This window comes from Macaca nemestrina, chromosome 12 (genome assembly GCF_043159975.1).
Source record: "Macaca nemestrina isolate mMacNem1 chromosome 12, mMacNem.hap1, whole genome shotgun sequence".
Taxonomy (NCBI): domain Eukaryota; kingdom Metazoa; phylum Chordata; class Mammalia; order Primates; family Cercopithecidae; genus Macaca; species Macaca nemestrina.
Window position 1 is genome coordinate 48,132,324 of NC_092136.1, and position 27,145 is coordinate 48,159,468.

At 48.2% G+C, this 27,145-nt stretch overlaps 1 protein-coding gene across 1 annotated transcript in view; it reads right to left on the reverse strand.

Moving 5' to 3' along the window:
- LOC105486963 (otogelin) overlaps positions 1-27,145 on the reverse strand; it is a 108,496-nt gene that overhangs the window by 49,993 nt on the left and 31,358 nt on the right. Inside the window, exons 22-31 of the mRNA XM_011750160.2 lie at positions 20,163-20,270; positions 15,142-15,280; positions 13,366-13,500; positions 12,936-13,082; positions 12,526-12,645; positions 10,525-10,641; positions 9,672-9,828; positions 7,003-7,029; positions 4,328-4,495; positions 588-866 (exon numbers count right to left, since the gene is read on the reverse strand). Coding sequence (XP_011748462.2) covers positions 588-866; positions 4,328-4,495; positions 7,003-7,029; positions 9,672-9,828; positions 10,525-10,641; positions 12,526-12,645; positions 12,936-13,082; positions 13,366-13,500; positions 15,142-15,280; positions 20,163-20,270 — 1,397 coding nt within the window. The remainder of the gene's footprint in view (positions 1-587; positions 867-4,327; positions 4,496-7,002; positions 7,030-9,671; positions 9,829-10,524; positions 10,642-12,525; positions 12,646-12,935; positions 13,083-13,365; positions 13,501-15,141; positions 15,281-20,162; positions 20,271-27,145) is intronic.

Genomic DNA, 27,145 nt, shown 5'->3' on the forward strand with positions numbered 1-27,145 from the left:
TCATGCAAGACAGAGAAAACAGTAAAGAAACTCCAGGGTTTAGGCAGAGAACAATATTTTGGGGACAGACACAGCTGGCAGGGCAGGCCTGGACCCCCTTGGCCTCGGTGGAAGTTCGGGGAGTCACCCCACCCCTGTCCAGGGGCTTGGGCCTTCCATTCAGAGATGAGGCTGCTGGTCCCCCAGACCTATCCCCCTTGTGATAGTCCTTGAACTCATGGGGCAGGCATGTGACCCCAACAGCAAGAAAACTGAGCCAGCGGCTACGTGTGCTGCAGCCAGAATCACACCTCCCCTCACTTCCACAAAGGCTGCTATATTTTTAGACCGTGTAATTGGCCTGTGGCAGCAGGCAGGACCCAGGACATTGGCTGGACCCCAAGCACACTGTCCGTGGCTCCCTAGGCCGTTAACATGGAGGCCGGCCACCTCTCGTGTCAGGGTGGCACCCATGTGGCCCCCCTGTGCCAAGAGAAGGAGGATTCTGCCTCTTAGGGGCAATTGGAAGGGTGAGGTGGGGACAGGGTGGGAAGAGCAGTGGACTGAGAGGGCCAAGGGGCCGAGGGCAATGGCAGGGGGTCACCTACCCAGAAGGCGGAAGAGCGTGCCCCGGCGGAACACCTCTGTGTGTTCGTACAGCCGCAGGGCCAGCACCGGGCCCGATGCACAGAGGAAGGAGCTGGGCTTGGCCAGGGACTCCAGGGCCACCAGGCCTGCCTGCCATGTGCCCCGGTGCAGCAAGAAGGAGGCATGCTGTTGGAAGGCGTCACGGCCCTGCCACTTAGCCAGCTCCAGAGACCCGTTGGCTGTGACGTGCAGGAAGAAGTTGGGTCTGTCTGCTGCCTCCAGGGATACCACATCTGGGTCTGCAGAGAACCACACGGAGAGGGTCAGTGCAGGCAGAAGTCCAGACTGGTGGGCTGCGGGGACAGCATCCTGGCACACATCTGCTCTCTCAACAACTCTGGACGGCAGCACGCCTGAAGACCAGCGGGCCTTGCCCCCTACGCCGGCCCCCGGCCCACCTACTCTGCCTGCCAGCTGTCCCTCTGCTCACACCGTCTCTGCCTGAGGGCGAGTGGAGGCTTAGAGATCCCCCAACTGCTGAGCCTCGGGAAGGTAACTGAACTATCTCCTTCTGTCCCCCTTGCACCCCTCTTTCCATTCTTCCCTCCTTCTGCAAACATGTTTGAGTGCCCTCAATGTGCCAGGCACCATTCTAGATACCCAGGATCCAGCAGCGAATACAACAGAGGCAGCTGTCCTGATGGTTGCATTGCATTGGACATGTGGGGCAGGCTGGGGGTTGGTGATTTGTCAGGCTATAGGGTCCCTGGCTTGGTCTTGCTTCTCACAGGATCCCAGAGGGCCAGCATTGGCAGCCCTTCGTCCAACCCACAGATAGGGAGAGGGTCCCAGAGAGAGCTTGCCTAGAGACCCAAAGCTCGTCTCTGTCCTCCCTCTCCGGTCTCCATAACTGCCCAGTTCTAGGGCATGCGGCTTGATGCCCAGTGGGCAGTTTCCCCTGCACAGGGCCTTATGGGTCTCCTCAAGTCCCAAATCCACAAGCAGGCGCAGGGGGTGAGCACGGGGCCGGAATTCCAGCTTACCACCCTGGCTGTGATGTGGGCAAGCACATTCATGCCTGGGCTGTTGGAGGGATCATCAATGAGGTGTGTGTGAAGCACCTGGCACAGCATGGTGCTGGGCGGGTGCATCTTCAGCCCCTCCCATGTGTCCCCTGTGTCCCCAGGAGGGACGACAGTGTCCCTGTTACACCTCCCTGGGCAGCTGCGAGAAGATGGCAGGTAACGGAGACAGGCTTCATTATTCATGTTAATAATCACAGCTGCTGTTTATACATGACTTACTACGTGCCAGGCACTGTGCTAAGCAAGCCATTTGCCTGCAGGTTATAAAATTCCTACGAGAACCCTGTGAAGTGAAAAATTCCCTCGTTCAGCAGCAAATATTTACTGAGTACCTGCTGTGGGCCAGGCCATGTTCTAGGCACTGAGGCCACAACAGGGAGCAAAATGATGAAAATTCTTGCCCTCATGGAGCTTGCCATCCTGGCAGCTGTGGGGTGGGGAGAGAATACATTGCTGTGAGAGGTTAAAAGGTGGTGATATTACTATTCCCACTTTACAGAGGAGGGAAGAGAGGCCCAGAGTCACACTGACAGTGGATGAGGGAGGCAGGGCTGGACGCAGGCAGGCCGAGGCCAGAGCCCAGCATCTTCACCGCCACAGCCCCACCCATGGGATGCAGGCGCCGGCATGGGCAGCCCAGCGTGGTAGGGCACTGAGTGCTAGCCCCAGCCTGCTCTACAGGATGCGTGACCTCAGGCAAGTCACTTCTCCTCCCTGGGCCTTGGCTTCCTCCTTCATGAAGACAGGGTTGACCTGGATCAAGGCTTCTCCACTGTTTTCCCTGCTGTCCTCCTAACAGGGCAGAGACCTTGAGGTGCAGAGTCCGGGGCTGTACTGTAAATATTCGATTGACTTCGCCTGCCATCCTCTGTATTTCTTCTTTAATGCCTCGGTTTGGAAGGCAGTATGGCAGAGGAGTTTGAATGAAAGACTCTGGAGCCAAACAGCTGGCACCTGTCACTAACAAGCACTGCGCCCTAGGTAAATCACCTAACCTCTCCGGGCCTCAGCTCCCTCATCTGTAGATTGGGAAAATAATAGTCCCTACCTCCTAAGATTGTCATGAGGATTAAATGAGTTGCTACACATGAAGCACTTAGAACAGTGCCGATACATGAGAAGTCCTACAGAAGGGCAACATATGATTATTAATAAATAAGTAACCTCCCCCCCAAAAAAATCTTCAGGTAACACTAGCACCCCAGGGACCTCTGTCAGGCTGTGGTGGTGACTCCCCAGAGTGGGAAGCCTGGGCCTTGGTGACTGCTGAGTCCTCCCCTCCGTGACATTTCCTGCTCTCCACTTCTTCGCATAACCATCTTTCCATCCTTTAAGGGACACCTCCTCCATGCAGCCACCCTAGGTCCCACCTGGAAGGCACCTTTCCTTGGCTGCCCAGGACCCTGGGTACAGCCCAGGAGAAGCAGTATGGGATGGGAGAGGGAGGAGCTTGGGTCCCCACTGGGCCCATGAGACCCACGCCTGACTCTGAGATGGAGCCTGGACTGGAGTGCCTCTGGGATCCTGCCCCCAGTGACATCCTCTAAAGCCAGGTGACTCCAGGGATCTGCTTAGCATGCCCATAAACCTAGTGGAAAGGCAACACCCCCTCTGGACTACACATAACCTACTAGACTAACATACTGGATGGAGAACAGAAAAGCCTCACTAAGCAGATGGCCTGCCACATCTGGAAGGTGGTGACACCTTTGTCAGGCAGGAACGCACGGATCTGGGGATCAGAAATGTGTAGGGAGGAAGTGCTGTCTTTGGGGGTGGTGCTTCTGGCTCTCCTGTGGCCCAGTCCCTGATTCCTCACTCCCAGGCTTTCTTATGCAGCTACATGATTCTGCCAGGTACCACCTACCTCCCCCAGGCTCACACCGCCATGAACATCACCTACAGCTAGGGATGTTGGCCATGCCTGGGGCTGGGCAGGAGCCAGGATGTCCCCTCCCCTCCTCAAAGCCCTTCCATGGCTCCCCATTGCCCTCAGGATAAAGTCCCAACTCCTGAGCTTAGCTTACTAAGTAAGTAAGAAGTTTCCCTTCCAGACTCCTTCTTGCTCTCAGGGGAACATCCTGTATTTTAAGAAGCCTCTCCTGACTCTAAGACTGAGTTGGGGGCCCCTCCCCAGTGTTCTCACAAGTGCTGTGACTGCCTTGGGGCATGTCTGTCTCCCTGATGGGACTGTGGGCTTCTGATGCGCAGGGACTGTGTCTCTTGTATCCCTGATTTCCCAGTACCCGGCTCTGTGCTTGGCATGGGATTAGGGTTCAGTGAAAGGGAGAGAGGCAAGAAGAGACATTGAGAGAGAAAGGGAAGAGAGGAGGGAAGAAGGGAGAGATGGGGGGAGGGTGAGAGCGGAAGGAGGAAGGAGGAGGAGGAGCATGAGGAGGGAGAGCTGCTGCTTGGCTTTTCTGGAACAGCTATTGCATACAGCAAGGTATAGAGGCACACCTGGGCCTTGGCTGCCCTGGAGGTTAGGGGAGCAGATGGAGAGTGTCTGCAGAGAAGAAGCTGACCTAGAAGAAACATCTCAACTGGGAGAGGGGCACTTGTCAGAGCCCCCATTTCCCCTGCCACTACAGATATTTAGGGCCTCAGCACTCACCCCTCCTCCAGCACCCTCCTCCCTCCCAGAAGAGCTGGAGTGGGACTGAGGTGGGCCTTACCGTGGGCCTTGGCCTTGTACAGAGCAGCTGTCAGCAGGAAGCTCACAATGTCCCCTGGCGCCACATCCTTTGTCCTCACTAGAACTATGTCTTCGCCCACCGCCTTCATGGCCACCAGGGCACCACCGGCTGCCAAGCTGGAGAGCTGATAGGGGCCCTTACCTAGCACTGGAGAGAAGAGGCCCCGTGAGCAGCCTGGCCCCCCTGCCTGCCCACCTCCCATACCTCCTGCCCCACCCCTTGGCAGCAGTGGGGTGGGAGAGCAAGCTACCAAGGAGGAACTCTTGATGGCGTCCTTCATCCCAGAGCTCAGGGACCTTGATGACCCTGAGAAGGAAGGGACAGGATTCCCAGGCTGCCAGCCCCTGAAAGGAACAGACCCACTGCACAGTGCCTGAATCACTTCACAGAGAGCCAGGGAAGAAGGCCACCCACAGGGAGCACCTGGGCCCCCCAGTGTCTCTCCACAGCCTTCCCACTGCCTGAAACTTCACCATTACAGCCACTGCTCTATTCAAGGTGCCCTCGGGAAGAAGACAGCAGATCAGGTTTCTGCCCACCCCAGGCCTGAGGGACGATAAACATGTTAGTGTTTATCTAATTATTTCAAACACGTATCACTTTTGAGTCTTTATAATTCCTGTGGTTGTCAGTATAGGTTGGCACAGAACATGGGCTTCCTGGACAATCACCTTGTAGGGATCTTCCTGCCTCTGCTGTGTCCCCGCTCTCCAATGCCTCCTCCCTACGGCTGCTGAGCTGCCCTCCCAGCCATGCCCCCTGCTGGGGTGCACCAGTGACTCTCCATGGCCCTCAGGACACAATCTAAAGAGCCCAGCTTGAATTCAGAAGCCCTTCAGCTCTCAGCCCCTGCCCACCTCCCCACTCCCCCCACGCCCTGGCTCCTGCCATGCTGAACTTCTCTTGCTCTTTCTGGAAGGAGCAGTGGTGTTATTTCCCAGCTCACATCTCATCACACCGTTCCACCCACTCAGAGTAGTCCTCCCCGTTTTGTGCCTGGCAAACGCCTACTCAACCTCTGCGGCCCAGCTCAAATGTCACCTCCTTGTGACGCTCTCCCTGCACCCTCTCCTGCCACACGGCAAATGTTGTCCCTCCTCCTCTGTGTCCCACCAGCTCTTAGAGCATGGCACATACTAGTTACAGCTCTTCGGATGAGGATCTGGATGGGAGGTCCACATCTGTCACCCCCACTAGACAAGCAGTGCTGTGCTGGCAAATGGCTAACAACAAGCTCTCAAACAAACAAACAAAAAAAAGTGGTTTGTAGGTTTTCGGATTTCCATGGCGTAAACACTCCCACGAGGGGTCAACTGGAAACTACCAACTGAATGAGGAGTTAGGAACACAATGGGTGCTAGAGAGGCGGCGTGAGCCTGCTCCGCACACCGCTGTGGCAGGACTCAGGGACCACTGACTTCCCAGCACCCAGCGGGCCAGGACCAGACCAAATGCTAGTAGAAGAACGGAGCAAGGATGGGTGAGTGGGTGGGTGGGTAGGTGGAAGATGCTAGAAACAGCTTGTCCTTTGCCAGTTACTGCCACCCAAAATGCCACGGAAGAGAGAAAACGGAGCAGCTTCATCTTGCTGAAATGTCTTGCCTGATGTCAGACAGATCCTGTCTCTCCCAGGGACCACAGATCCCCCATTGCAGGTTCATCCCTTTACCAGTTGAAGTTCTGGGGCCAGCAAGAGCCCCTGGGCACTAGTATTTTGGCAGAACTGCAGTCCTGTGGATGCTCATGCTACACCCTGGTCTGGGCCTCATCTCACAGGCCCCCAGATGGTATCCTGTCTCCAGTCTCTCTCTTCCACTTCACCCACCACGCTCAAGCCAAAATCTCATAATGCAGGCAACTGAGGACAAAGCCCTGGGCCTCTGCCCACATAGGCCTGCTCCTGGCAGCACAGTCCCTGGAGGAGGGTCGGGGAGTGGAAGTCAAAGGCGAACAGCACGGAGGACCAGATGAGCATTTCACTCTGCCAAGGTCTGACCCTGGCCCAACTGGATGAAGTTCAGTGCTAAAAACTACTCCTGGGCAGCCCTTCTCTATCCCACCTACCCAATCCTGGTGATTAAATTGATGAATTGGCTCTAAACTGGACATTAACCTCCCCTGGGTCTTTGGTTATGACCTGTGTTTGCACCCTCGTTAATCTAAATGTCAGAGCGTCTGCCGGAATCCTGCGACCTTGGTTGAGTTTGAAGATGAATGTGTCGGGCCACATGTTTTGTTCCACTCATACTCAGAAAGGGCAGTTTGTGTCTGCTTTTGCCAAAAGCAAATCTTCGGGGAACCCAAGGTGATGTTCTGTGGCTCTGATGAGCTAGATTATGAAGGTGGAGGAGCTGGCGAGTTGGTGGGAATGGGGTTTTTCCTTCCTGGTGGGGCTGCCCTGCCGAGCACAGTCCCTGGGAGCCGGCCTGCCTGGGCCCGGGACAGGGGCTGCAGGAACTGCTGAGGACAGAGGTGCAGGATACCCCTGGGCCCTGCACTGTCAGGGCTCTCTCTGCATGATGGGGGCCCTCCCAGCCCGGGTCAGGGCTCTTCCAGGGCCAGCAGCGCCTTGGGATGGCTGATGCTGTGTGGCATCAGGACAGGGCTGGCAGTGCCTGGGCCCCTTAGACTCTGCGTGGGGAGGAGGGTCTTACCTTTGTTAAAGAAGTCACAGTCATACGCTGAAAGAGAGAGAACAGGGACTTCCTGAGAGCCAGCCCAGAGCCTGGAACAGACAGACAGAGCCAAGGCCCCCAGCATCCCAGCCTCCCTTCTTCCCCAAGTGCTGGGCCTGGCCTGCCTCCCACATGTCAAGATTTGGGGATGGTCATGGATGCAAATGTCTTAAGTGAAGTAAATAGAATGGCTCCTCTCTGGGCCGACAGCATGAGGCTCAAAGACTGGCCCACAGTAGGCACCTCAGCGATGTGTCAAGTAAATGAACAAATGAATGAATGTTGGAAAGAAGCAGGTGTATTTTGTGTGGTGCCAAAGAGCAGGATTAGAACCAAGGGGTGGGAGTTTTAGTCAGAAATGTTGCAGAAGGCCCCCAGAGGGATGCAAGCACAAGACGGAGGTTGGTCTTCCAAGAGCCTTGGGTGGGAAGGGGACCAGGAGCCCCCAGCATCACCGGCTTCTTCAAGCCGCTTGCACTGCAGAGGCGCTTCCACCAGCCAAGCTGTAAGAAGCTCCTGCAAGCGTGGGCTCAGCGCGCCCTCTAGTGGTCATCTCCAGCACCACACCCTGTTCCCCGGCCCCTCAGCTGCAGATGTTCAGTCCACTGGGGAGTGCCCGGGACCTTGCGGGAGACCCCTAAAGCCAGCAGCAAAGCCATGAAGAGCCAGGCAGATAGACCTGGGATAAAGCTTAGGAGCAGCATGCTTCACACGTAGGCATGGTCTGAAGAGAGCCACCGACTCACTCCACACCCCAGACCACAAGGTCAATGCATCTGGGGTCACCCTCCAGAAAGAGCACGTAGAGTCAGGAGACAGGCCCGCCGTGTGGCTGCGGGCACGTGCCTGCCTCTCCCTCCATCTGCAGACTCAGAAGGCTGAACCAGAAAATTAGAAAATTGCCAAGTTTCTGGTTTCCAGGGTGTACCCAGTCAAGGAGTGGTAGCCAACAAGAGTCATTAAAAAGCCAGCTCTCTAGAGTTAGACCTGAGTTCAAATCCCACGTCCCTCACTCATCAACTGTGCATACTGAACCAAGTCACTTAACGTCAGTGAAATTTAGTGCCCTCCTCTAAGGTGGGACGGCTACTGGCATCTGCCCCATAGATCTGCCAGGGCCTGGACCAGAGTAAGGCAAAGTGCTCATCTTGGATGTGAAATTTAACGGGCTACTAAAAATCTCAGTAATCAAGATAAATACTATTTTAATGCAATATTTTAAGACATCAAAATTAATGCAAAAAAAAACCATGATAAATAAAATATCAAAATTTAAAAATAAAGACAAGATCATTAACAGTCTCCCACTGAGTCTCCCACTGAGCCAGAGTAGAGACTGAGACCAAAGGAAACATTAATACTATTGAGCCTTTGAAAGTTTGTTCACCACAGTATTTTTGCAGCAATTTTTATTTTACAGAAATATTACATCAAAATATTATTTCTCTTGATTACTGCATTTTTGGTGCCCCCTCAAACCTTGTACCCCAGGTAAGCACCTCAATCACCTCCCCCTAGTCTTGAATATTAAATGAAGTAATGCACATAGGCACAAGGCCTGGCACGCAGTGGACCCTCAGCAAGTGTGCTTCTGCTCCACCTTCTTCCTTTGGCATCTTGCCTGCAGGCGTCAGGGCTCAGGACATGTCAGTACCCAGGTGTCCATGAAAAAATGACAACCTCCGCATTAGCATAGGTCACTGTGCCAAGTGCTGTACACACAATGCCTTGTTTAAACCTCACAGCACCCTACAAGGTAGATGCAGCTATCTTCACCCCTCTATTACAGGTGAAGAGACTCCCAGGCCAACTCGGTGGAGCTGGGTCTGAACTCAATCAGTCTGACCCCAGAGAGCAAGGCTGTGTAATGGCCATCACACCCCAAGGCGCGGTGCTTGCACCAGGAAAATCCTTTGGTGTGCGCGAATAAATAAAAAATATGAAATGAAGAATTTAGCCTTCTTTATGTTTTCTTTCACCTTTTAAATATTAATTTTTAAATATGTCTATGTATTTTACATGAAGAGTATATCTATGGATGCATATCTATGTATGCATATGTATGTGCACGAAATGATTTTACTTGATGGGGTATGCAATGAAAAGCATTTGCAGACCACCATTGCTCTGAATAAACTGATCATCTGTGCTACCTCTGATGGGACCTGCGAATCTCAGCTGACAAAGGACTTCTATATTCATCACCCCATTTGGTCCTCAGAGTCAACCTGGGGGCAGGCCTATTCCTGTTTCTCAGACGAGAAAATTGAGCCCCAGAGAGGTTGGGTGACTTGTTTGAAGTCACACAGCTTACAAGTGGTAGCTCTGGGTCTAGGCTCCTGACTCTTCTAACAAAGTGGCTATGAGCACGGGTTCGCATTGGACTCTCTAGGGATGAACCTTGGCTCCACCACTAACCTTCAGCAGGTTACTTGATCTCTCTCTCTCAGCTGTTTCTTCAACTAAAATAGGAAATACATAGCCCTGTTTCAAAGGGTAGTTGTAAGAATTCAATGAATAACATGCCCAAAGCAGTTGGTGCTTGGTACATTCTAAGTACTCAGTAAATGCTAGACAGACTGCCAGTACCCCTAAGGTATGCCCACAGGGGACACTCTGTCCCTCGGGTGATTGTCTGGGACACTCACGGCAGAGGCGGGGGGTTCGCCAGTCAACAGCCACCCCGTGCTGGCAACACTGGTGGGCATAAGCAGAGACGCTGGCACAGAAGCACTCACAGTCACCACCCTGGCTGCAGCCACATGTGTCCGTCAGGCAGTTTGAGTAAAACCAAGTGACATCAACCTGGAGAAGGTCAGAAGTCAGAGGTCAAAGGACAGATCCCAAATGTCAGATCCGCAGCTTGTCAGCTGATGGCTACCAGCACCAACATGAAGGGACCACAGGACAGGGTGAGTTGTCCTGTCTCATGAGATGTGAAGGGAGAAGTACAAGGAAACGAGAACTCCATGGTCCAGGCAGATGCCCACTTTTGAGAACTAAGCTCTCTTCTCTCCTGAGTCTGGCCTGTTTGATCCAGGAGCCGAGAGTGGCTGAACAGGGGTAGAGCCTGAACTGCCTAGCCAGGGCCAGAGACAGCCAAGGCCAATCTGACGGCAGCCTTCAAGGCTTGCAGGGTGCCATGCAATCCTGAGCCCCAGCCTCCTCTGCATGCACCGAAGCAGAACAGGCAATAGGTGGTGCCTCAGCATGAGGGCTTTGGGTCCACCATTTAGAAGAACTTCGTGATAAGGAGGAAGGGCCAGATCAAGATGAGCTTGAAAAGGGCACAAGCTCTGTTTGCCTGGTTGTCTGTGCCTGGTCATCTGGGGAAATATGACGGACTCATCTGAGCCGACTGGAGGCAGTGGAAGAGCAGAGGCAGATCTTCTCTGGAGATTTGAGCTGTCTCCTCTGAGACATGGGGGAGTCTGAGAGCTGAAGGGATCCCAGGAAGGTGGAGGGGGTGCTCGGGAGGAGCCGAGGCTGGGGTCCACTCACCACAGGGTGGCAGATCTCAAACACCTCACTGAGCAGGATGCTGCACTCCTTCTTGGCAAATGGTTCTCGGAGAGGATTCAGGACACATGTATCCCGAGGATCGAGGGTGTCTGGGCACTGAGGGGCAAAGGCAGGGCTGTTGACCTCCCTATTTGCCAAATGCCTGTTGCCTGACATGACACATAGATTTTAGGGTGGCCGCCATGATCCTTGCCTCCTGATATTCATGTTCTTGTAAAATCCCCTTCCCTTGAGTGTAGAAGGGACCTATGCCTTGCCTCAAACCAACAGAATATGGCTCAGGTGATGGGATGGACATGGCCATGTGTATGTGATCACACAATTCTCAACATGAGATCCCAGAGCCCATCTTGCTGGAGTCTCTCCCTTGCTGGCTGTGAGGAAGCAAGCAGCCATGCTGGGGGACCCCACATGGATGGAAGTGTCAGTGGTCTCTTGTTGCTGAGGGTGGTCTCTGGCCAAAAGCTGGCCCCAAAATAATGGAACCTTTAGTCTTACAGTTGCAAGGAGCTGAATGTAATCAACAACCATGTGAGCAGGTGAGGATGCAGTTCCTTCCCCAGTGGAGCCTCCAGATGAGAGCCCAGCCCTGACTGACACCTTGATTGCAGCCTTGTGAGACACTAAGCAGGGAACCAAGTCAGGCCGTGTCCTAACTTCCTGGCCCACAGAAACTGAAATAATACATGAGTGTTGTTTAATGCCACTAGGTCTCATAAAATTGTTACATAGCAGTAGATAACTAATACAGATGTGTCCGATGTCTGCTGAATCTCTTTCCTTAGACTACATTTTCACTAGAGAACCCCATGGTATGCCGAATAGGATTAGCAAGAGAGAAATATGATGTGTATGGGGGTGTGGGGACAATAAGGGTTAGTCACCCACTGAGCTTCTCTAAAATGGGGGTGTGTTAGGGTGCACTTTTCAGAGGCTGTGGGAACAGCCTTGTCCCACCTCAGGATTTCAGAGTCTGTGAAAACAGCCCTGTCCCACCTGGAACAGTTGAGCTCCAGGACATGCCCAACTGCTCCCCCTACCCCAGTCTACATAAGCTCATCTCCGTGTACTTCCCAGCAGGGCATTAAGATCACTAAGTCTAGGAAAGGCAAATATATAACACTCACATCACCACTCTCCCCTGCTGCTCTCATGGCAGACATAAATAATCGATCACAGTCCTCCTTCCAGCTGAGCTTGACACAGATCTTGGATGTTTCTCAATATAGCTCCCAAGCAGCCTCTTTTGACCAATCAGAGTTGTCACATGAAGTGAAATCTATTCATCAGCTCTCTCTTGGCCCAGTCCCCTCTCTTTGCAGAGGATTGCAGAGATGGGATGTACTCAAGGTCACCCAGAAAGTCAATAGATGACCCAACAAGAACCCAGGTCTCCTGCTCTCAACTCAGAGCTGTTTCCCCCACAGCTCACAGATTGACAGCCTCAGTTGGACATCTCTCAGATTGTCCCTTGGGGCAGACCCCCTCATTTCTATCTATGCTAGTGTTGCCCTTCCCTTCAGAGATCTTATCTCTGATATATTCATCTATTTAAGCATGGCCCAAACTTTAAGTGCCAGCACCAGTCTCATCTCCTTCAGGAAGACTTCCCTGATTGCCTCAACCCTCCTCAGTCTCTCTTGGTCTCTTCTCTGTGTCAGACCTAGTTCCAGGCACCGGGGGGCATCATGATGAGTGACCATCTCTCCTGGGACAGACTTTATCACCTGCTCAACCTTCCACCACCCTGCCAGGGCTTGGTCCAGGGTAGGGTGGGCAGCTGGATTTGTGAGACAAGATGATGCATGATCTTTGGGCCATAGGACAGAGTCTAGGGTTAGGGATGCAGTCAGAGGCTGAGAGAATATTGCAGGAGAAACCTCACACCAGCATCCCTCTTCCCTGACCTGGGGCCAGGTTCAGTGCTGGCAGTGCCCATCTGAGTGAGGGGCATAAGCCAGCCTGGAGGAGAGGCTTTACCTCAACTGCAACCCAACTGCTGCCAAACTCCTGGGGGTTAGTTAGCTCTAGGTTCTCCGGGGTCCTCATCTCATTGATGGTTTTTAAGTCAAAGTTCCCACAGAGGCCTGCCAGCTGGCCCTGAAAAGAGAGAGGACACCATGGTCAGTTGCAGGCATGCCAGGGGTGAGCCACAGGCAGAGGGATCCCCATGAGCCCAGGAGTCTATCATGGACCTAGAAGTCACTGCTGAGGTCACAGTTTGAAGAGGGATGGAGCAATGTCAGAGGAGAAGGGGCCCAGAGCAGGGTGGAGGAGAGAACAGAGGCATGCTCTTCTTGGCTCCTCAGAGAGGGTACAGCTCACCCAAGGACACCCAGGGCTTGGCTCAGCCCCAAGCAGGAGCAGAGGGTCACTGTTCATGTAAGTACCTGCCACTGAGGCCCAGCCTGGATGTGCACTGTGGTTCTCTGGTCCCACAAGAGGGTGATGTGTTCCCGTGGGAAATGCACCAGTGTGAAAAATCCCACTCGCCATGTGTGGACCTCCTGCTTGTCATCCAGGAAGCTCTCTGGACTCTAGAGGGATAGAGATGGTCACTCCTGAGCCCAAGTGCCTCCCAGTGCCCAGGTCAGCTATGCCTGCAGCCAGGACCTCACCAATGCCTCTGCCTCCCTCATACCCTGCCATTGGCCTCTGTGTTCCCGACCCTGGCCAAGAGGAATTCAGTCTGGGCTCCTAACTCAGTGGCTCTCCAAGAGAAACTGCTGTGGTAAGGAAGCCAGTCCTCAGCCCTCTTCTGCCCCAACCCCTGGTAACCTGTAAATTGTCTACACAACCTTCACAGGCACTGGGCCTTACAGGATTTCCGGAGTCATCATCAAAGACAATGAGTGAGCTCCCAACGTTGATGGAAATAAATTTCCTGCAGATCATGCCGGAGCTGTAGCAGTTCACATTCTCTACAATCACAGAGAAGCTGACATCTGACATGCTCTGAGGAGAGAATAAGCGAGTCCAATAAAACAAGGGAGAAAAGAGATCCTGCCGAGAGGTACAGAGGTGGAGGAACACGCACTCCGGAGCGGCTTTCAATCTACTTCTACTTTGTGTTTGCTGAGCTGTGTGACTTTGGGCAACTTCTGTTCTCTGAAGCTGTTCTGGTTTTGGATGCCTAGTGTAGTGCTTAACATGTAGTGACTCCCCAAAATATCTGACGAATTTATGTATTAACAAATATACAATAGGGATGATTGTGTTGATAGGGTATGGGGAAGAGGCACTGTCTCACATACATCCTTGATGCTAGTGTAAGCTTTTTGAAGGGGAATTTGCTGGCATCGAATATTTTAAATGTACATAGCTTTTTATACAGCAATTCCACTGCCAAGAACCTGGGGATACATCCACACAGGTATTCACTGCAGCATTTAAATATTGGAGACAACCTAAATGTCCATCGATGGGGAAAAAATAAAACAAACTAGAGGGCGGTATTCTGTAGAATTCTACACAGCTGTTCAAAAGAAAAAAGTGTGTACAAACTATATGAAATCAAGTCCAAGGTATCCTATTAAGTGAAAAAAGCACATTGTAGAATCCTATTCACATAAACTAAACAAACGTGTGTGTGTGTGTGTGTGTGTGTGTGTGTGTGTGTGTGTGTGTCCATGTCTCACAGAAAAATGGTCTTGCAGGATTCATCCCCGACTGGAGTGGTTATTCAACAGGAGACAGGAACAGAAGAAATGGGAAGGGGAATATTTGTTTTTAATATACACTGCAGTAACCTTTAGAACTTTTTAAATAAAATGAGGTCAATAATCTTTATCTCGTGGGGATTTACTGCAGTTATGTGAAAGACCCCAGTACAGTGCCTGCCCTGTAGATAGGATTCCTTCCATAAAAGGTTTTGGCATTGTTATTATTATATGTTATTTTTATTATTGATGTCACTCTTATAAGATGAGATAGGCTATTAGCAAAACCAAGGTCCCCTGGGTGTGTCTGTGACACTCCTCCACCATGGCCATGCCCCTTCCTCCTGGGGTAGGGATCCTGCCTTCACTGTGCCCCCAACATCACCAGTTTTCTTCCTCCAGGTGAGCTGAAAATTATAACCTGTGACTCCTTTAAGCACACCAACTCTCCAATCAGATTTCTTGGTCAAACTTGACCCCAGCTCTACCACTGACTGATGGGGGACCTTGGGCAAGTTACCTGACTTCCCTTAGCCTGAATTGTTACATCTATACCATGGGATCCATAAACTTTACCTTGCAGAGCTGCTGTGATATTTAAGTGAAATAATCCACAAAATATGGCCCAATAGACCCCTAGGTATATAATAAAAGCTCAAAAAGCATTGGCTCTTGCTATTATAGACAGAAAAAAGCACTGGGACCCAATACAGCAAGATTATAACGGTGAGCAGACCGGCAGTGTGGTACCTCGGGACTGGTGAACTCCATCCAGCCCTGAGCTTGCATCTCAGCACTTCTTCTAGTCTCTAGACAGCCCCAACTCAGGGCTTAGATTCCCAACCACCCAATTCTGCATCGGACTGGAGTCCAGAGCACCACGGTGCCCTGACAGGTCTGCATGGAGCCAGCTGGGCAGAAACATCTGGGAACTCACCTTGACCAGGTGCACTTTGCATGCCCCCACGAAGTCAAACGGGAGCCCATCAAATGTGCGGTAATGCCGGTCGCCATAGGCAGTGCAGGTGGAGGCGCAAGGGTGGAGGGTGCACTGGAATGAGCCCCGCTGGCACACACTGAAACACACAGGCCCAGACCAGCTCGTAGAGCACACCCACCCCATACCTGAATACTCATGACAGAGCCATGGCCTATCGAATGCACGCGCACTGTCTCCCTTGGCAAAGGGGTCAACAAACACCAACCTATAACAGGAGTCTCAAGGGCAAGATTGTGATTTCATGCAGGAGACACCAGGGCTCAGAGAGGTTACAAGACACAGCCAATAAGTAATGGACCTGATATTTAACCCAGATCTATTTAACTCCAAAGTCCATACTCCCTTTACCACTCCGTTCATTCACTTACCAATTCATTCAACAAATATTAGGTGCCTACCATATCCCAGGCATTATTCCAAAATTTTGTGATACATCAATGAATAAAACAGCAAAAAAAGAAAACCGTCTGCCTCTGGGAATGTTTATTCTAGAGGAAGAAGAGATACACTAAATAAAAAGTAATAAGGCAGTGCGAGTATGTACTATAGTGCATTAGAAGGCAATGAGTGTTATGCGAGAGCAGGATACAGGTCACTGGGAATGTGGGTGGAGTGGGTTACAATTTTAAATAGGGTGGTTGGGGCACATGTGAGTAGAGATGTAAAGGAGGTGACAGAGTTAGTTTCATGGGCATCTGGAAGAAGGTTGTTCCAAACAAAGGATACAGCCTCTCCAAAGGCTCTGGGGAACACTTGGGAGACAACATGGCTAAAATGGAGAGTGTACGGGCAAGAGAGTAGAAGAGGAATTCAGAGGGGCAATGGAGGGTCAGGTGACATGGGTCCAATAGGGCCACTATAGGAAGGTTAGCTCCTGCTAGGAATGGGAGCAGGGGGTGGGCATTGGAAGACTTGATCATGGAAATGACACTGTGATTTATGTTCCACTCTGGCTACCGTACTGAGCCTAAGCTCAAGGGGGTCAAGGGGAAGCAGAAAGACCAGTTGAGTGGCTACTGCAGCACATCAGGGAAGAGATGATGGCAGCCTGGAGTAGGGTAACAGCAGTGGAGAGACTGAGAAGTTGTCAGATTCTGGGTGTATTATGAAGGTAAAAGCAAAGGGATTTGTGGACAGGTTGGATATAGGTAGTGAGAGACAAGACACGAGGTTGACTCCAGCTTTTTTTGGCCTGAGCAACTAGAAGAACGAAGTCTTCATCAACTCAGATAGGGGAGGCTGAGGGAGAAGCAGGTTTGAAGGGGAAGATCAGATGTGCTGTTCTGGATATGTTAAGTTGAGACCTCCATTAGACATACATATGGTGATGTCAAGTAGGCAGTTGGATGTGTGAGCCTAGAGTTGAGAAGCATGGATTGGACTACAGGTAGAAATCTGGTAGTCCTCTGCCTATGGATGGGCCTTGTAGCCATGAGATTGGGTGAGTTCACTAAGAGAGTGAGTATAAATACAGAGGAGGAGAGTTCCCTTGGGTTGCTCCAATATCAAGATGTTGGAGAAGAGGAAGAACCAATGAAGGAAGCCGAGAAGGAACAGGAAGAGAGGTCAGAGAAAAAGCAAGAGGAGGTAGTGTCCCAAAAGCCACACGAATGAAAGTATCAAGAAGGAGGGAATAATGGACAAGTGATCAACTGTGTCAAATGTTGCCCACGGGTCTAGGAAGGTGAGGACTGAGAAAGGAAAACTGGATATGGCAATATGGAAGTTACTGGTGACCTTAGTAGGAATAGTTTCGATGGAATGATGGAGAAAATGTCTGACCGAAAGGGCTTAAAGGGGAATGGGAGAACAGGAAGTTGAAACAGCAAGTATAGAAAAAGTGTTCAGGGAGTTTTGCAATAAAAGGCGAGCAGAGAAATGGAGCAGTTTCTAGGAGGTTGGAATTTTTTCAAACAATATATTTTTATGCAATAGGGATGAGCCAGTAGAGAATGTAAATTGCTTATATGGGAGAAAAGAGGGAGAGATGCTGCAGTGATGCCCTTGGGTGGGCAAGTGAGGAGCTAGGACCCAGAGGACAAGTGAAGAAATTGGCTTTAGATAGGAACACGGACACTTAGTTCATCTGTTGTACAGGCAAAATACTTGGGTATAGAGCCTGGAAAGTTCTCTTCTCATGGCTTTAATTTTCTCAGGGAAATAGGAAGCAGGATCATCAGCTGAGAATGAGAGGGAAGGAGGTGTCAGGGCTTTAAGGAGAGAAGAGAAAGAGTGGAATAGTTATCTAGCGGGATGAAAGAGCAAAGGAGACCCAGGAAATACAGTCTGAGAGCCCATCAGCTTTAAGGGCCTTTTCCACCCTTCTGAGCCCATGAATTTAAAATGAGAGCTGGCAGTGGGGTTTTGCGCATCCCTCCAGTCACATTCAGCTGCATGGATGCAGGTACAAAGGAAGTAAAGGTGTGGATGTCACCAAGGTTGTGGTTTTGCCAAACAAGTAGGGCAAAGCAGGAGGAGGAAGAGAAGTGGGGCTGCATTCAAGGAAGTAATATGGTTCCGGACCACAGGTTGAGGTAAAAGGGAAGGGGAGACATTGAGGGGGTGAGAGGCAGCAGAGAGGTGGTAGGGACCATGGATGAGAAATCCCTGTGGGGTTGCAGTATTGAGGGAGTCAGAGAGGGAGTGGAGTAGAAAGACAGAAGGTGAGGTGAGACTCACTGGGATATGGGCTGGGTGAGTTGTTGGGAATGGCAACATCTACAAGATGACCCCTCACTCCACTAGGATGGAGAAAGATCTTTGCAAGAGAGGATGAAGAATCTGAGATGTCGGAAGATACTAGAAGCACCTCTAAATGGATACCAAAATCTCCAAGAATTAAGGAAGGAGTAGAGTTGGCAAGAGTCACAGAGCTCAGTGCCAAAATATTTGGAAGTAAAGGGGCATGACCCTGGGCTCCGTGTCTGACAGCAACAATGAGGGGTAGGCTTTCTCCAATCACGTGCCATAGACACACTCAGTCACGCACTGAGTCCATGCGGCTTCCTAAGTATGTGTATCCATCCCGTCATTCACCCACCTACATGACCTACGACTCAGCCATAAATGCATAAATGCTGGAAATACTCCCACTGTGGCTGACCATGCTGCAGACCATGGCGACATGGAACGCAGAGCTGGGAAGAGATGGGCAGCCGGGCTCCCTCCTGGTAAAGAGATCACAGCAAATGCTCAAGTCACACCAGCGCAACACATCTCCAGCACCCACCTCCCCATGGGAGAGCAGCTGGAATCTGGGCCACAGTGGCAGGTCCTTCGAGAGCAAATGTCGAGGTTTGTCCGTGTATTAGGAGGCAGAACTTTTACAACTGAGTTAAAAAGTAAAAACTTGCCCGTCTATCTCCTAGTTTTCCATGGAAGAGAGGACACCCAACCTATGGCCAGTCAGCCTCTCCTATGAAGGCATATGCCTCTTCGAGTCAGGGTTCCAAATTCTAAATAATCCCAGCTCTTCGGCCTTGGCTCCAGACTCCTCACCACCTCTGCCTTGGTTCTGATTTATGAGCACAATGCACTCACAGGAGAGGATTCAATGTAACTCAGCTATCCCCTGCCTGAGGGTGAGGGTGCTGCTACAGTATCTGGAGTCTAGTGAAGTGATGGAAGCGAATCCATCTCAGGGCCTGAGCACCCCTGGGCAAATCCAGGCCAGCCATCCCCAGTCTCTCACCTGATGTGCCTGGCATACCTGGTCTGCTCTGGCTCACCACAGTCACAAAATCCCAAGAAAAAAAAAAACGAGCACACAGCCTGTGCAGAGGTCTGTGTCTTAACATTATACCCAGGGACTTCTGGGGTCAGACAGCCAGGGCTCCGACCCTACAAGTGCACTCTGATGTATCTGAGGAAACCAGTCTTGGAGCAGATGGGCTTGACCGTGACCCTGCTTCTAACACAGAAAGAAACACTATGGCCTTCCTCTAGGCCAGAGGAACAGGGTGGTTTCAATCCCATCATGGGACAGGGACTGGGGGCCATGCTCCAGCTACCCAGATGGGTCTCTGAGATAGAACCTCTCTGAGCTTCTCTGCTGGGCCCTGGAGTTCCAGTGCCAGGGGCTTCCTGCTCACCTCAGGCCACCCCTAGCTGGTTCTCGAAATTGGAACAGTGACTGGTTTTACTCTCCAGCATCAGGGCACATTTATAATTTCTCATCCCCTCCCCCAGCATTCTCTCTATCAGAAAGCTGAGTCTATCTACTGCCTACCCACCGCTGTGTGTCCCAGAACAGGCCCTGCAGAACCAGCCCCGAGTCTGTTTCCATAGAATCCAATCCAGGTGCACACAATCCCACATACACATACTTACATTACTAAACAAATACCCTCACACATACTTTCATACACAAGAGTGTATCTATTCACAAGCAAACACAATGCACACTTACATAGATATTTACACTTACATGTGAATACAAATACGTATAGCCATTTTACACATATAGCCACACTTTTCACATACATGTGCACACATTTTTAAATGCCTCCATATGCACAAAAGTATATATAAACACACCTGTCTACATATACAAATTTCTAATTGTATATATTCACTGACATATTGAGTTTGTGAATGCCCGTCTTTTTATATACATCCATGCACATGCATGTTCACATATGCACATATGCATTTTGGATTTGCACTCACACTCATATGTTCATATAAATATGCGAACAAATTGTCATGGTTACAAATATGCATGTATACACATTCACATACATGACTGAGCAAACATATTTATGTAAAAACAAAAATATTCCTTTGTATGCATATACTCCTATGTGTACACAAACCCCTATACCACACACAACACACAAACACACAACATGAATACAAACATAACGAAAGGGGAATGCTAGACTATACTCTTGATCATGCACCCATATCCATGCCCCCTCCCAGCAAAAAAGCAAAGCCTGCTTGGGACCCTCACTTACCAGGTATGGCAAGGAGACATCACCTGGTCCCCAGGGAAATACTCCTTCCCCTTCCAAGTGCAGGGGCACTCCTCTGGCAGGAAACATGCATCCCCGTGTCTGAGCAGACTGTAGGGACACAGTAAGCAGGCGGTCAGGAGAGCTCCCTGCCCATAGCTGCCATCTGTGGAGGACCCTGCCTCAACCTGGATGCTCGGAGGTGGCTTCCAGCATTTACCCTAGAAGAGACTGACTGTGTATTCACTGCCCATCCTGCTGCTGCCCAGTGAGGTTCAGAGGGACCTCAGTAATTGGAAAAACCAGTAACGGACTAGGTCCAGCCTGAAAGTCTCTGTCATCCATCAAGAAGCGAGGTTTATCTCTACCAGCCATAGCCCTAGTGGCCAAGTGGATGCCAGCTGATCCTTAGGCACTAGTTGTATACTAATGAACAGGCCACGGATATGGGTGCTGACCCTCCTACCCAGGTTGTTCATGGAGCTCTCAGATCACAGGCCCCAAAGCTGCAGCAGTGCCATCTTCTAGTCTGGTTTCCATGAAATCTGACCACTCCCAGGCCGGAGCCAAGGATGTCTCAGGGCATTTATTAAAGCTCTCAGGCCACAGCATCATGCTAGATCCAGGCATCAACAGGATACAGCCTGGGGCAGGGCTAAGAACACAAACTTTGACAATAAATAATTTTTCATTCAAATCCAGGATCTACCTGAAACAAGTTACTTAACCTTCCTATTTTATTTTTCTAAAGAATACAAGCACATGGGTTAAGGAGGTAAAAAGAAAGGGTGCTATAGGCATTATACTGAAAGGAGTCCCTTGTTAGTTGCTCCTGTATCCAGATTTTCTGCCTGGAGGCACTTTCTGGACTACAGTACAGGATGATGGAATCCAAGCACAGCACGATGTCTCACTGAGAAGAGCAGACAGAAAATGGGGTTCAGGGCTTCTGAAGTGGCCAGAACGTCCAGGTCAGGATACACAATGGAAGGGATTAAAATCAAAGTTCTAAATTAGAAATGCAAGAGCAAACTAAATCCAAAGTAAGTAGTAAAATAAATGAAGATAAGAGTAGAAATTAGTGAAATAGAAAACAGAACAATAGAGACAAATCAATGAAACCAGATGCTGGTTCTTTGAAAAGACCAATAAAATTGACAAACTCCTGTGTAAACTGAATGATAAAAAGAGGGACAGGAATACTCAAATTACCAATATCTAGAACAAACAGGAGACAATGCTACAGACTCTACAGATAGTAAAGGGAAAATAAGAAAATATTATGTACAATGTTAAGTGAATAAATTTGACAACTTAGATGGGATGGACAAATTCCTTAAAAGACGCAAACTATAAATATTCAGCCAAGAAGGAACAGGTAAACTGAATTAGCCCAATACCTTGAAAGAAATTCAGTTTGAAGTTAAAAATCTTCCAAGACTGGTAAATTCCACCAGGCATTTAAGGAAGAAATAAATACAAGTTTTAAACAAACTCTTCCAAAAAGCATACTTCCCAACTCATTTTCTAAGACCAGCGTTAATCTGATACCAAAATCAGACAAAAACATTGCAAGTATGGAAAACCACAGACCATAGAATATTAAATAACACATCAGTCACAACTGGGGTTTATTCCAGGAATGTAAGACTGGTTTAAGATTTTAAAAATCAACCAATGTAATTTGCCACATTTATAAAATAAAGGGAAAATATCCTATGATATTCCAATAAATAAAATCAATTGACAGGCTTGGTGAGGTAGCTCATGCTTATAATCCCAACACTTTGGGAGGCCAAGGTGGGAGAATTATTTGAGGCCAGGAGTTCAAGACCATCCTGGCCAACATGGTGAACCCCCTTCTCTACTAAAAATACAAAAATTAGCCAGACGTGATGGCCCATGCCTGTAATCTCAGCTACCCTGGAGGTTTAGGCATAAAAGTCACTTGGACCTGGAGGTTGCAGTGAGCCAAGATCACAGCACTGTGCTCCAGTCTGGGCGACAGAGTGAGACTCTGTCTCAGAAAAAAATAAAAAATAAATAAAAAATCAATGGACAATTCAGTACCCATTTATTTTTTTTTTAAAAAAATTGCAGCATAATAGAAATAAAAAAAAACTTCCCTAATCTGATAAAGATCATTTGCAAAAAAAAAAACTACAGCAAATGTTAGAATTAACGGTAGAAGACTGACTGCTTTACCCAAAACAAGACAAAGGCAATGATTTTTACTTCCATCACTTCTATTCAAAAGTGTATTGTAAGTCCAATACAGCACAATAAGGCAAGAAACATATGAGCTGTAAAAATTTAAAACAAAGAAGTAAAACTGTTTATTCACAGATGACACGATCACTTACTGAAATCCTAAAGAATCTGCCCAAGAAAAGCCACTAGAACTCATAAATGAATTTAGCAAGATTGCAGAATACAAGCTCAATATGTGCAAATCGACCGTATTTCTATATTGTGGCAATTAAAAAATGGAAAATTAATAAAATAATACAGTTTATAACATCAACAAAAACAGCAAATACCTATGAAAACTTCAATGAAAAATGTGTAAACCTTTACATGAAAACTATGAGATATTGCTGAGAGAAGTTAATGAAGACCAATAAACAAGAAAATAATACCATATTTGTGGTTTGGAGTACTTACTGGTGCTAAGATGCCAATTCTCCCCAAATTGATCTATAAATTCAACACAGTTTCATTCAAAATCTCAGGCGCTTTTTTTTTTTTTTTTGGTAGAAATTGATAAGGTGATCCTAAATTTACTTGGAAATGCAAAGACCTAAACAACTTTTTGAAAGAAAAGTAAAAAGTTGAAGAACTCTCACTTCCTGATTTCCAGGCTTACTATAAAGCTTCATAAATCAAGAGAGTGGATATTGGCATAAAGACAGACAAATAGATCAACTGAACAGAAAATAGTTCTGAAATAGACCCACGTGTATACAGCCAATTAATTTTTCACAAAAATGCCAAAGCAATTACATGGGGAGATGAAAGTCTTTTTTAAAAAATGGGGCTACAACCACTGGATGTCCATCAAAAAATAAAATAAAATAGACCTTGACTCCATTTTGCAACATATGTAAAATATAATAATTTTAAATAGGTCATAGGCTTAAATGTAAAAGCTAAAATTGTAAAACTGGCCAGTTGCAGTGGTTCCCACCTGTAATCTTAGCATTTTGGGAGGATTTCTTGAGGTCAGGAGTTTGAGACCAGCCTGGACAACACAGCAAAACCTCCATCTCTACAAAAAATTTAAAAAATTAGCCAGGTATAGTGGTGCACACCTGTAGTCCTAGCTAGTCAGGAGGCTGGGGCAGGAGAATCGCTTAAGCTAAGGAGTTCAAGGCTGCTGTGAGCTGCGATGGCACCACTGCACTCCTGCCTGAGCAGCAGAGCAAGACCTTGTCTGTAAAAATAATAATAATAATAAATTAATGATTTAATCCATCACATTTAACTGTAAAACTCCTAGAAGAAAACATAGGATAATATCTTTGCAACCTTGAGGACTAACTATAAAGAAAAAAATGATAAATTAGACATCATCAGAAATGAAGGAGATTTTTAAAAGAAAAAAATTAGACATTATCCAAATTAAAAACTTCTCATCAGGAGTTTTTAGATACTTCAAGGCACGTTAAGTAAATAAATAGGCAAACTCACACTGGGAAAAAACATTTGCAATACATATGCCTGACAAAGGACTTGTATCTAAAATATATAAAAAATTTTTACAACTCAATCAAATGAAAAAGACCAAATTAAAAAATGGACAAAAGACCAGAACAGACACTTCACAAAGAAAGATACACAAATGGCCAATAAGCATATGAAAAAGTACTCATAGTCATTAGGGAAATACAAATCAAAGCCATAATGAGGTAGGACCATGTACTTGCTGAAATAACAAAAATGGAGAAGACTGAAAACAACAAGTGTTAGTGAGGATGTGGAACAGCCAGATTCTCACACACTGGAAGAGGATGTGGAACAGCCGGATTCGCAAACACTGGAAGAGGATGTGGAACAGTCAGATTCTCATACACTGGAAGAGGATGTGGAACAGCCAGATTCTCAAACACTGGAAGAGGATGTGGAACAGTCAGATTCTCAAACACTGGAAGAGGATGTGGAACAGTCAGATTCTCAAACACTGGAAGAGGATGTGGAACAGTCAGATTCTCACACTGGAAGTGTAAAATTGTCCAATCACTTTGAAAAACATCTTGACAGTTTCTTATATAAATATGAATCTATCCTAGGACCCAGCATTTCCACCCTGAAATGTTCATCCAAAGGAAATAAATAGCAACCTTAGTCAAAATAGTCCCAAACTGAAAACAATCCAAATGTCCATCAATGTTTGAGCAGATAAATAATTGTTTTCTTTTTTGAATCTTGAAAACTTTATTGCTGAGCTAAAGAATCCAGATCCAAAAAAGTTTGTGAGTGTGTATGTGTGTGTGTTTGTATATATGTGGATCTTTTTACATAAAGTTCTAGAACAGAAATAACTACTGTATGTGACAAAAAGCCAGTGTCTGCCTAGCACTAACAGGGGTAGGATTGACTACAAAGGAGTATGAGGGAAACTTTGTTGGTGATAGAAATGTTATATATCTTAATTGTGATGATATATACATAGATGTCAAAATTCATCAAACCATACACTAAAAATAGGTACATTTTATTATATATAAAGCCTTTGCAGATAAATAATTGTGTATCCATATAATGGAATACTACTGGAATAGAAAAAGGAACACAGTACTGATAGATGCAACAATGTAGATCAACCTCAAGAGTTAAGGAAAAGAAGCCAGGCCCAAATGGGTATATAGTGTATGATTCTATTTACATGAAGTTCTAGAACAGGCAGAACCTGTCTATGCTGATGTGAAGCAGAGCAATCTGGTGGGGGCGGAACTGGCTGGAAAGGACTGACGAAAGTCTTGTATCTAGAATAGATAAACATTATATATTCTACATTAGGGAATATATAGGGCACCAACATTAGGGAATTTTCTGAGTGACAGAAATGTTCTATATCTTCACAGGAGTGTGGGTTATAAGCAGGTATCAATTTGTCAAAGCCTAACACACGGTATACTTAGGATCCGTGTAATTTACTGTATATAAATTATGCATCACTTCCTAAAAAAAAAAAAAAAAAAAGAGTGAGGCACCAAAAGCTGACTGGAGGCTCCTTATTTAAGGAGGACCCACCATTTTGTTGAGAAACCCCCAAAATGTCAGTTTCTGTTGTGTCGTTCTATTGGCCCAGCCAATTTTCAAGAGAAGAAATCTCTTTCATCTCTGGGCTGGGAGGCAAAAGTCTCCATTTGCTGGGATTCCACTTGTTTTCACTGAATCTCCCTGTTTCCACGATGCATCTCACCCCTCCTGGTGCCTCCAAGACCAAAGTCTCTGATTTGGTTTCTCTTGATACTCTCCTTTCTCCTGCTGGATGGGGCTGGGGTAGTGGTGTGACCCCAGTGGAAGCAGTAGGGGATCTGGAGGCTGAACTCCTTCTTGCACAGACTTGCAACCCAACCTCCTGTCTCCCTCCCCCCACGCTCCCTTCTATTTATTCCTCTTGGATGAACACTTCAGGGTGAACTGCTGGGTGCTCTGGTAGATTCATGTTTATATAAGAAACTGCCAAACTATTTTGCAAAATGCATGTACAATTTGTTTCTCCTTGGCCTTCCCCTCTGGAAGGCCAGTTTCTACACATCCAACCACATTCCTTCTTCAAAAACTACTGACCTCTCCACTCTTCTCTCTTTGTCCCTTGGGATTTATACCTTTTAACCCCATTATCATTTCACTGTGGTTGTGGGAGGAAGCAGGAAAGAAAAAAAGCACGTGCTTAATTCACTACGTTTTACCTGAAGCCACTGTAACCTTTCTAAGCCTCTTTTTTTTTTTTTAAGCTTAAAACAGGAATAATGACAGCTTCCTCCGAAGGTCATTATGAGAATCTTACAGGCCTGGGCACACTGCCTATCACCTAGTAGAAACACAATACATATTGGTCTCTTGCCCCTCTCTCCCCCATAATTGCATCAGATACCAGTGAAGGGCTGGCTCACTGCCTTCCTCCTTCAGCCCCAAGCCCTGTCTCCAGACACTCCCTGAGGGGTCTTCCCTCAGGAAGTGAACCTGGGTTTCCTCTCCAGTGGTCTCCAACCCACTGCAGCGCCCAGCATGCCAGATACCCCAATCAGTGCTTCCACTGAGTGAGCTCATTGATTCCTCACAGCGGCCTGTTGCCCACCACCCATTACTCCCTCCTTGCCCTTAGCAGACCTGTCTGCATCTCTGAGCACCTGCTGTGTGCCCATAATGGGGAAGACTCAAGGCTTTGGTCTCGGTCCTCAAGGAGCCTTCAATTTGCAAAGTACCCTCTCTTTACCTTGTAGGGGACCTTCTCACTCCAGGTACCCCTCAGGGAGGTTATTTGCAAATGCATGGGATCCAGATGAGAAGAAACAATGCTATCTGCTCACATAGTGTTTACTCTGTGCCATTTTACAAATGAAGGAACTGAGATTCAGGGTAATTAATTAACTCAGTCAGGAAGTGGTAGAGCCAGGGTTCAAGCCTGACTCCAGAGTCTGTGCTCATTGTGCCTCACTGCCTAGTGGCCCCAGGGCCCAGACCCCAGATGCAAAGAAATATAGAGGTGCACAGACAGCCACAGACCGTTCTTTGGAGATTCTTAGATACATTATGGAGAAGGGCATGGCGGCCAGACAGTCGGAACTCTCATACACAGAGGTGATCGTGGTTACCAAGGGTCCTGGGTAGGGATTGTTAAGGATGGTTGGGCATCTTTGGGAGCCCTATCCCAGCAAGAGGATGTTCCAGGATGGTAGGAAATGCCTGCCCTTCCCTTACAAATTGAGACTGTACCAATTTCACCTTGACAAGCCCCTGAGGCATGTGTGTAAGCT